The sequence below is a fragment of the Hakea prostrata genome, chromosome 1 (assembly GCF_041222555.1).
Source record: "Hakea prostrata isolate BN-2017 chromosome 1, UWA_Hpros_2, whole genome shotgun sequence".
In the NCBI taxonomy this organism is placed as follows: domain Eukaryota; kingdom Viridiplantae; phylum Streptophyta; class Magnoliopsida; order Proteales; family Proteaceae; genus Hakea; species Hakea prostrata.
Genome location: NC_142600.1, coordinates 36,618,364 through 36,629,748, shown reverse-complemented (window position 1 = coordinate 36,629,748; position 11,385 = coordinate 36,618,364). Strand labels below are relative to the sequence as shown.

Sequence of the window (11,385 nt, the reverse complement as noted above, 5' to 3'; positions counted from 1 at the left end):
AATTTCACCCATTTAGTTGAAGAGTGGGTGAGTTGCCTTAGGAAGCACGTTCCCTTCCTTACTGGGCTTAATAGAGTTGTTATTCCATTATCCACCTCCTCACGTTTCGGAGTGGATACGATGGATAGTTATCTTTAACTGACCCTTTTGACTAGTACTTGGTCGTCTCCAATGTTATTCTTGGACTTAGCATTGAGTGTCTTCTCACTTCACGAGCCTATCTCAAGTATGAAAAGATCCCTTAGGGAAGGTCTTATCCAACTATCCGAGTGGGTGAGTGTTTCCTCCTGAGGGGGCTCTTCAACTCTTCCCGAGGGGGTGATATTCACCTACCCGAGTGGGCGTGTTTCCTCCCGATGGGGTTCTTCAACCCCTCCCGAGGGGCTCTTCGAGTCCTCCCAAGGGGGTGTGATACACACTTACCCAAATGGGTGTGTGTTTCCTCCTGAGGGGGTTCTCGGGTTACATACCATAACAGGGCAGTTATAAAATATAGGGTTATATATTTTGGTAGCCACCGTATCACTTGGGTGATCACATTGCGGATACATGAGATTTCCAGAAAGGCGGCTCTCTCTCTCTCTCTCTCCAAGAAAATGCAAAAAGGAGAAATTCTTCGTGGATCTTCTTCTCCTTAGTCTTATTTTCAGCTTTCTTCCATCCACACGGCATTTGAGCTGTGGAATCCATTCTTTTTCCTCGTGATTGTGAAAACTTACCAATGACAATTTTGTGGAGGAACGAGGATGTGGAATCATATTTACTTCCGCTGCGATAATTCTATATTTTGATAAGCGAATCCAGGTAAGGATTATTCTCCCTTCTATTTTGAGTATATATATATATATATATATATATATATATATATATATATATATATATATATATATATATATATATATATATATATATATATATATATATACTAGCAAACTTACGCACGTGCAAATGCACGTGACCATATATGAAGGATTAAGAGAGTGAGATCTTTGAAATTTTACCAATTAATCTGTAATTCTCCAAACACAGGAAGCAATGTTAAAATGCATGAATATTCTAGAAATTTGTTCCCTAATAGAATGTTCTAGAACAACCAAAAGCATGGTCTTCACTCATTTAATAATATGCACAGACACGAGAAGAACCTTTTATAGCATCTTGACGTGCTTATTCTTCTTTTATAGCACCTTGGATATGCTTTAGTTTTTATTCTAGATTTATATTAGAACACCAAAGGGTAAAAGCAATTTAGAATAACCTAAAAATACAAATTCATCATATTCACAAGTAACTGACCTAATGTAGATTTGTAAAAGCTTTTTCTATTATGTAAAATTTGAGCATGGATGCCGCTTTTGTAAAGATAAATTTCTTCATAAATGTTTGAGCTTTATCTTCTGTAAAAGGAAACCCAGCTTGAAGTACAATGCGTTAAATCTCAAATATCACCATTTTAAAGAAAGAAGTATTGCTCCACTTAAGTATATTCATAGTAGTACTTCAATGGTACAATGGATATGTGCAAAAAGATCAACTCAAATATTTAGATGTTCTAAACTTAAGAAACGGAACAAAGTAAAAGAAGATGCGGCAGTTCAAAGCACATAGATAAACAAAGACCAATTTGACAGTGTAACAAACGATTGATACAACACAGATCTACCAAGTTCCCAACCGGGAAAAAAATTACAATACCATGTTAGTGAAAAACATTGTGCAGTTCAAATGAAGGATTTAGGGTATATATTTGAAAGGTTTTCTTCAATGGCTTGTTGACTGCAAATAGAAGATAAGAGAATATGAGAAAGCTCCTTAGGATGTTGAAATTGAAATCAGTGATGGTGAAGGAGAAAAAGTGAAGTAACTTGATAAATATTAGAACTTCCTAGATGCATCTTCAAAAGTGACTCCCATTGCACCTCCTTTTTCCTGCAAAGGGATTGGGAGCAAAGTAATCAAAAGGTTTTGTAAAGGGACTCGATGCAATTTGTGAACTCTATAACTTCCAATATAGCCAATGACATAAAAGAAAATCGATAGTACTGAATTATTTAAATACTTGCAAACGCAGTAAGAGGGACAAACAATGCATATACTTATTTATTCAGGAGTGTCTTTAATATCTCTTTGCAATTTAATACAATTCTATTATCATCATGAAAACCTGCACATGAAGGTAAAAACAATAGAGATTGATCGGTCCTATCATAAGTATAAAAGTAATCATGCGATAAAAAAAGAAACAAATGCAGAAATACGCTCATTTCCTTGTATATTAATAAATTAAAAAGTAAGAATCTTATTGGAAAAAAATACAAAATAAGATGAGATATATTTTCAAAAAGAAAAAGAAAGTGGAGAAGAGAATGAAGGAAGGAGAACGCAAATAGAGGAATAAGTTAATTATTTTGGAAAAGTTAAAGGAAAGTGGGTAAGAGAGGGAGGGAGGGGAGGAGAACGTGAGAAGAATGGTAATTTTTTTTTAAAATTAATTTAATTTGATTTCCTTATTGGATATTCAATGAAATTATTTTTCCTTTTTTGGGTGTGAATGCTGATTCGTGATCTATGTGAAATCTATTGAATATTATCTTTCTTGATTTGGTCTTATAAATTTAAATAAAATAAAAATATAAAGGTTACAAAGAATTTTTTTTTTTACTAAAAAAAACATAAACCAAGATGAGATGTATTTTCAAAATAGAAAAGGAAAGTGGAAAAGACAATGAAGGGAGGAAGGAGAATGTGAATGGAGGAATAACGTAATTATTTTGAAAAAGTTAAAGAAAAATGGGTAATTGAGAAAGGGAGGGAAGGAGAATGTGAGAAGAACAAGGTAATTTTTCGTTGAATAGTGGAAGCTGAAAAATAGTTGGAAGAGTTGAATTCCAACCTTAGTAGTGGGGTAAATTTTGTTTATTTTTTCTTTTATTTTTTTATTTTAGATTTTAGATAGGAAGAATGAGACTTGTAAGGTGACAATATATCAAGAATATTGGAAAAATATCAGCTAAAAAAAAATGAATCTCATATAAGGATTTTTGGCTTTTATAAAAAAAGAATATGGTTTTTTTATAAGAATGGGAGAGAATTAGATTTTTTTTTTTTTACAATATAAAAATAGAAACTGAAATCGTGGGGTTGGGGAAAGTTCACACTTTTTTCCTGAAAAAAGAAAAATAAATAAAAAATAAAAGACTAACGGAATCTTAAAAATTGACTCTTGAAATAAGCAACCCTATGAGGAATAAGCTATTCTTCCACAAGTCAGTAAACAAATATGACTCTTGCCTTTTGATGTATGAACACAAAACGACAGGACCATGACCAAAATTGATTACTCAAACGCACATCACCAATCCTACCAAAACTTCAGATAATTATACATGTAAATTGTGCAAAGAGTCACTGAGAACATACCGGTATCTACTCCACCCACATCAATTTTTTTTTCTCTCAACTGATATGGAGAAGGAAAATATGATGAGATTTGAACTTGCAATAATCTTCCATACATTAACAACATGAAGGAACCAGCACTAACTTTTCCCTAGAAAAATTGTTATTGCGACGAAGATCCATGAAAGAGTCCGTCATCTTCATAGCCTTGAGAGCTAAAACCCCTTGATTGGAGCGTGAAGGATCATATATAATGCACACACACCTTCTGATATTCTCTTGCAGTAACACATCAAAGAAAATCAGTTTCTACATAACTGCACCAGAATGTTGCTAGGTGCCACTGTACAAAGAAAAGATAATCATTCGAGCATAGGTGATGCATACGGTTGAAAAAAAGTTATCGATTAAAGAATAGACCATCACTCAGTTGCAAGAAAATATTGGAGATACAAACACAAATATTGAATAGGGCATAACCCAAATTACAAGATTCATGATTCATGCACTTCGAAAAAAGTTATAGAGAGTGGATTAATACCTTGAAAACCCTTGACAGCCCGCTTTATTTTCTTGGCACATCCTTCGCAATGCATGTCGACCTTCAAAACCGCCATTATCGGTCCATCTTCCTTCTTTTCTCCATCGTTCGGCTTCTAATTATCTTTCTGCAAGGAGAGAACAAATACATAGAAACCCAATAAATTTCTCGAATATAACAGAACATCGAATTCAAATTTTAAAATTGAGAGGAAGAGAGAAGTAGAAGGCAACCCACCTCACCCATTATAGCTTGCTTTTCTGTGAACATGAGTTAACAATAATATACCAAAAGAAGAACTTGAATTGTGCAAGGGTTTACTTCAAGAAGCTCTTACCTTCGATTCAGCGGAAGGTGCAGAGAATATCTCTTCAGTTATTACTTTGTTCTGAACCTCTGCAGATGTAAATTCTGCAAAATTTAGAAAATCAGATGAAAGAGAAAAATACAAATGAAACAAAATCTAATGCCTTCCACCTGCAATAACTCATCCATTAATACCCACCAAACCAAACAAATCAAAAGAAACAAAATCTTTAGAAAAAAAAAGGGGCAATTTTTGGTAAGAAAAGGAGGACGAACCAGAGCTCTTCCACCGTGACAGCACAATCTATAAGATTTCTTCTTGTCCTGTAACTCTTATATACTTTCTGAATATTAACTACAGCAGCATCAAGCTCACTTACAGGCCTTGGAGAGACAAATAAAAATGGTTCTAGTTCAGGAAGAGAAATCTTTCGTTTCTGAATCCGAACAGAGTCATCGTCTTTGTTATCAGTTGAAGAAGCTAATTCAGCTTCCTCACTTCTTGAGACTAAATCTTTGAACGACATCGTTGTTTCAAGTTTCCTGTTTTCAAGCTTCCCATTATTATAACTTATAGACTCTTCAATAACCATCTTATCAGACCCATCAGGTTTCAAAAGAGTATCGAGCTTGATCGTAACTTTTTGAACATTGTTTTCCAAAGGCAAATTCCTGTTTTTGAAGTTCATACTTCTAAATCAAACTGCAGGAAACAGGGCAAGAAAATATTAGCATAAAAACCTAATTAATCAAAGAAATCATTGGAACCCACGATCAATTAAAACTAATGAACAAATTAAGCCCACCCAACAAACAGCAAGAAGAGAAAGAATAAGATGTATCTTTATCTGAAAAGAAAGATTGAGAGAGAGATTCAGAGAAATCGAGAGGGATTCAAAGAGAGATTCAGAGAGAGTTCGAGAGGGAGAGGGATATAGAGAGCGATAGAATTTGAGAGAGACTGAGAGAGGTCGTCAGAGAGATTTAGAGAGAGTGGTGATTTAGAGAGAGATTCAGGGAAAGAGAGTTCGAGAGGGAGAGGGATATAGAGAGTGATAGACTTTGAGAGAGATTGAAAGAGGTCGAGAGAGAAATTAAGAGAGGGATTAAATTAATGATAAATTAATAATAATTTATGACTAAAATGTCTAAATTATCCTTGTAAAAATAAGTAAAGAAATAACAAATAGTACAACATTATTGGTATTTGGAATAATGATAAGGACAGAAAAGGACAGAAAAAGATTTACGAAAAAAGTAGTACATGCTTTTATTATAGTAGTATGATATATATATATATATATATATATATATATATATATATATATATATATATAGAATTTCACCAACAAGTCATGTAAAGAAGGATTAGTTATCGTGGCTGCGTCCTTCAGTAAATTGAAAAACCTTGTTCCAGATAATTCAATATTGACAGTGGATGCATATTCGACACTTTCTTATAATGTATTAGATCTCTTCTTTCTTTTATGCATGCAACGTTACATTTACATCAATTATCATTTTTAACCATGTTTCGCTGAAAATCACTTTCCAAATTCATTATCTAAGAACATATACTCAACTCTGCATATCAACTTGGAAGGACTACTGGTTAAAATTTGGAACTTGTAGTAGTATGATCAGAAGGACCTGAAACAATTCTGGTTGAATACTCATTTCAATGGGTATTATTAACCCTGCAAAAGATCTGAGAGATCATCTGAGATCTGAGATCAGAACAAGTACTGTTATGTTTAAGATGCAAACTAACCTTCTTCTTTTATCATTCTTAGCCTTCGACATATTAACAATTATTGCATTAAATTTCATAGCTTGCCAATATTTCTCTCATTATCTCGATGGGGTAAATTTGAAACTTATCATCTTAAGTAAATAAAACTTGAAAAATATAACTTCAACATAAAACACACACATATAACGTGGTTGCAACAGCTGCAGGGCTTAAAGACAAATTCAGGCTAATTGAACGGCCAATTAAGGTTGAGCTAGCATCAAAATCGTGACCACAGTTGCTGGGGTGATGAGGTGAGCAGACCTTTCTCTTGCAAGCTTATCACAGTGTCATACAGTGCTTCCTTCACAGGTGTGAACTCGAGGCCCAGATCCCTGAGCTTCTGGTTCGAGAACTTGTATGGCTTCACCCTTGGATTCACTTCATCTGAGCACCTGCATCCACCCATGTCAAGATTGCATAAGGAATATATCTTCATTTATACAAGCATAACATATGAAGCAGTTAATTATGAAAAGACTTGGAGATGTCTCTACTTACTTGGTAGGAATGGGATAATAAGGGAACATGTCATGAAGCATGGAAGCAATGTCTCCTCGATGAAGTACGCTCTCGATGCAGAGGTAGCGCCCAGATGCGGATGGGTTCTCATAAACAAGAATATGAGCCATGGCAACATCCTTTACATGAGTATAACCCTGTATAGCATTTGAAAACTTCTGGTGCCTCCCATTCAGAAAATAGAGAATATGAGCTGAACTAACATTCTTAGTAGGTTGAAGCAGTGGACCAATTGTCATCGGAGGGATCACGCTCACCAGATCCAACCCTGTCTTCTTCGCCATCTCCCATGCTGTTCGCTCTGCCAGAATCTTCCCATAAGCATACCAGTCCTACTCCACAATTAATAATCCATGCCATGATTATCAATTCGTCATAATATCTATAACTACATGTTGAAACTTTTTTAATTAAATTACCGGAATGCTCTTCACATAGTTAGGATCGCTCCAGCAAGTCTCATCCATGACCTTGTCGGAATCCCTGTTGGCTACCATGTATATTACTGCGATTGAAGAAGTGTAAACCACTCGACTAACTTTTGCTTTTGCTGCGGCTTTCATCACATTTGTGGTTCCTCTGATTGCTGGCTCCAGTACTTGTTCCTTCAAATAAAATTTATGTCATCATTTTCAAATTATTTTAAAAAATTTCTACAATATCCTTGAGAAAACCTTTTTAAGAATAAAACTAGAGACGATTGTATATGGAACGCAAACTTGGCTACTACAGAGTAGTAGGGATGTTCTAGCTTTATACCAGTGAAATAGAAATTTTGTTTTTGGATATTTTAAGAAGCAAAATTTCTAGATTGTTGGGTAAATTCAGAAGAATGCTTACAGAATCGTTCACAACTGGGCAGGCTAGGTGGAAAACTCCAGTGCATCCTCTGATTGCATCAAGAATACTCTCGTAATCAAGAATGTCAGCTTTACAAAGAATTAATCTCTCGTTAGCCCCTGGCAGCATCTTCAAATGAAAGTTCTTGGGGTCATCTGTCACAACAAACATAATGTGAAATTGTGCTCTTCTTCTCTTACTCTGAGAGAGAGAGAAAGATATAATTATGAAGAAGTGAACTTACTTGGGTCTCGAAGTGTTCCCTTGACAAAGTAACCCCTTTCAAGGAGAAGCTTGACAACCCATGAAGCAATGAAGCCTCCTGCACCAGTAACACACACGATCTGTCCGGAAAACATCGTGTTCTGTTTTTCGAATAGAAGAACAGTGGAGATATGGTGGACAGTAGGGTTTGATGCCTTGTTATATATAGTGTGGTGTCTAATACTCGTATTCTTTAATTTATTTCTTTTTCGTAATATATATTTTAATTCGGGAGATTGGCATAGTGACCGAAACGGTTTGGCTAGAAATCAGCGAACATGTTTTAGGTTTAACAAACCTCGATCCGACCCCAAGATTACACGATTTGAAAGAGAAAGACGAGAAGAAAATACGCCCGATTGTAGGATCGGTTAAATTTCCCTTTTATTTATTTGTATTTTTCATTTTTAATATTCTATTTATATTTTATTTTGAATATTATTTTTGTAAATTCCGGTAGAAGTCAATTTGCCTACCTCTTTATGTAATTCAACGTCTGGTAGAACGATGCCTATGGTTTGGTCAGATACCACCTCAAAACCAATTCTTGTTTTTGTATTTCTTTTCAGTTTACCCAAAAAAAAAGTGTTTGTATTTCTTTTCAAGAGGCTAGATTATTGGGTTATACCAGGGCAATTTTGCTGTGGTCCTGCGCATTAAAATAATCTAAACAACCTGTAAAAGCAGCTTTTTGGGAACGGGTCGGTCCAATGACGCTAAACCGGTTCGAGTTGGGCGGTTTGGGTTATCACTTTTGAGTTGTACTATATGTTATAAATACGTTTTATAAAACGTAACGTACATACTTTGGTTTTATACCTTTAACAAAATACATTTGTATACGATACGAAATGATTTCAAACCAATGCGCGGGTAAATTTTGAATTTCAAAATATTTTGAATCACAAAAGCGTTTGTTTTCTACATCTCGTGTTTCATTTCAGAATCAAAAGCCCCAATTCCATTTTTCATGTTGCAGAGGAGAATTAGAAGACGAAGACGAATTTTCATGGTTACAGCGTTGTTGAAGAAGAAGTTGCAGAGGAGCATTTCCCAGTTTCAGAGGTTCCAGCGTTGTTGAAGAACATGTTGCGGAGGAGCATTTCCCAGTTTGATAGGTTATAGCGTTCTTGAAGAAGAAGCAAACCTTAAAGCTTCAGCAGAAGAAGAAGTAGGTTGAAGTAGTGGGTTGAAGAAGAAGAAGCCGTAGATTAGGTTCTCGTTCCAGCGTTCTGCTCTTAAAGAAGAAACACGAAATGGTGCAATTATTCTGTCCTAAAATGCTCTTGGCTTACATTATTCACATCACTTCTTGATAATTTTGTCATTTACCCTAATTTCAGGAGACGCTGTGAAGGTGAAGAAGAAAAGGAAGACAACGATGGGAGTAAGGTTGGAATCGAGCCGTACGCGGTTGAGTTTTCACTGAGTGGGGAGCTTCTGCTTTTGGACTCTCTGAAAGTAAGATTTACCGGTGGGTTTTCTGTAATGACATCTGATTTATAATATTTCTGTTGAAATCATTATTTTATTATTTGCTTAAGTGTTGAATTTATAGCTTTCCATTCGGTTTCGATTAGCTTGGGTACAGATTTTTTTGGCAAAGGTGATTGGATTTGTTCCCAAAGTCTGTTGTACAGGTTGGTTTTGTTGAACACAATAGCTTCACTCAGGCATTTTTATTTTACTAATAGAGAATACGATGTTTCATATTTTTAGAAATTAATGACGTTTCCACTTTTCCTAAACCTATGCATCTTCAAAGACAAACTTTGCATTTCATGATCTCCTTGATTGAAAAAAAAAAAGAAAACCCTGCTTGCCTTATCTGAATTTCGTATGTTGTTGAAATTCTATGGCATAGTCCATTTTGATTTCAGCTGTCAGACTTGTGGTCTCAGTTGGATTTCTATGATATTGTTAAACAACCAAAACATAAGTGAGAAGAAAATTTGTTTGAAGCAGTTCCATTGTACAACAATAATAGGTGAGTAATCAGCACCATTGTTTGTTTATTAATATGTTATACATCATTAGCCTGTTTCCTTCTTTTTAGTTGAGCCTATAGCCTCCTAAAGCATGCTAACCTAGTGCCATATAGTTGTTCAACATTTCAGGTTTTTGATATTTTATTTTTTCCCCATCATTAGTAGTTCTTTCAATGGTGATAGTAGTTGGTTGTAAGTAGAAAGCATTATCTCTATTCTCAATATCATGGTTATATGCATAGTTTGTATAAACTTTCTGGAAGTAGTGGACAAGAAACAATATGGTTGGTTGTAGGTTTGTCCTACTGGTGGTAAAGAGTGTAATTACAGACATGCTCTTCCTCCTAGATATGTATTAAAATCTGAAATGCAAGTTTTGTTAGAGGAAGAGGCTGAGAGGCTGAGAAGATATCGATTGAGGAAGAGATTAGAGAATCAAGTAGATGGAATATTATTTGTGCCACTAGTTCTACTGTTCTATCCTATAATTTGGATTTTAGTAAAGTAGTTCCAAGTAGTGTGATATTTTGGTAGTAGTGTTCAAAACTATGGTTGAGCAGTCCCTCTTTGAAACCTTACATTATTTTGGTGTCTTTTGTAAGCTCCAAGGGCTCGAGTCATGTGAATGAAAAGTTGAAATGCGCTCTCAGATTATAAGCCTGACATTGTACTTTGAAATTGGAATTTGATTTCTACTTTCAGATAAAATATGTTGGAGAATAGTGGGATAATACTTGTGTTGCTGTGGCTATTTGCTTTATCATGCGTGCAGTATTATCTGACAGAAGCTTCACTCTTTTTATAATTGAAATATTTATCGGTTTTAATTTGTTGGTTTCCTATGACATGTTTTTTTGCATTTAATATGGTGCTGTTTTAGCATTGGCTTATTAAAACATTTCGTCCATGTTTAAATTAAATGGTTTCGTGCACAGTCAGGAGATAATGTTGTTATTATAATAGGAGCTTTATGTTAAATCCAAAGTGGTCGTGCCTATGTGGTTGTAGGGGCCATTCAATATGATATATATAATTTGATTCTATGGTTTGTACAGACTTGTGGTGGGGAATGATTTTTGAATTAAAAATATAATTTCCTATAAGCATGTAAGGATTAGTATTTTGTGACTTGTGGTGGGGAACGGAGGCATTATGTTAGCTGTATCATTGCACTGATTTAAGGGTATTGGTTGAAGACTTTCGATGATGTTTGGCAGTTTGTATTGTTTGATCATATTTGTTTTGTTTTATTTTGACATAGTTGATCATCAAACTTTGAGTTAAAGAAAGGGGTTAGTATTGTAGATGTCCATATTTGAGTCACCGTTGTGCTTGATGAGTTGTTCTTTCAGGGGCAGTTGTGTTATCCTTGTTTAAATCATGGGCGGATGCAATTGTGAAGAGCAGTCTTCCATGTTAATGGAGCAACCCACTCCATTATGCTATTGCGGGCAAGGCAGGATGTTGCTGCTGACTTCAAACACAACAAAAAATCCTGGTCGCAGATTTTATAGGTGCCCAAATGGTGAAAAGCATCCACATTCTTTTATTTGGGTAGATAAGATGTGTGGTAGTGAAGCAGCAGCAACGTACGTACATTCTAGAGCTTCAACTTCGTATGACAATGTGAATAGTAAGAAGGAAGTGAGATCCCCAATAATTTATGACGACCCACTAGGCAATCAGCTGAATTTGGGTGCTGCATGCCGAGCCCCTACTCATCAACTGCACAA

The 11,385-nt window shown here is 35.2% G+C and overlaps 1 protein-coding gene across 1 annotated transcript; it reads right to left on the bottom strand.

Moving 5' to 3' along the window:
* Nucleotides 1–1,875: 1,875 nt before the first annotated feature.
* LOC149028881 (cinnamoyl-CoA reductase 1-like) lies at nt 1,876–7,759 on the bottom strand. The gene is made up of 9 exons (XM_089168402.1): nt 7,645–7,759; nt 7,401–7,555; nt 6,980–7,165; nt 6,540–6,892; nt 6,279–6,433; nt 4,588–4,709; nt 4,411–4,417; nt 4,278–4,351; nt 1,876–1,929 (listed from the first exon to the last, which is right to left on the bottom strand). Exons 1-9 carry the CDS (start codon nt 7,757–7,759, stop codon nt 1,876–1,878), a joined length of 1,221 nt encoding a protein of 406 aa, XP_089024528.1.
* Between the last annotated feature and the right edge of the window lie 3,626 nt (nt 7,760–11,385).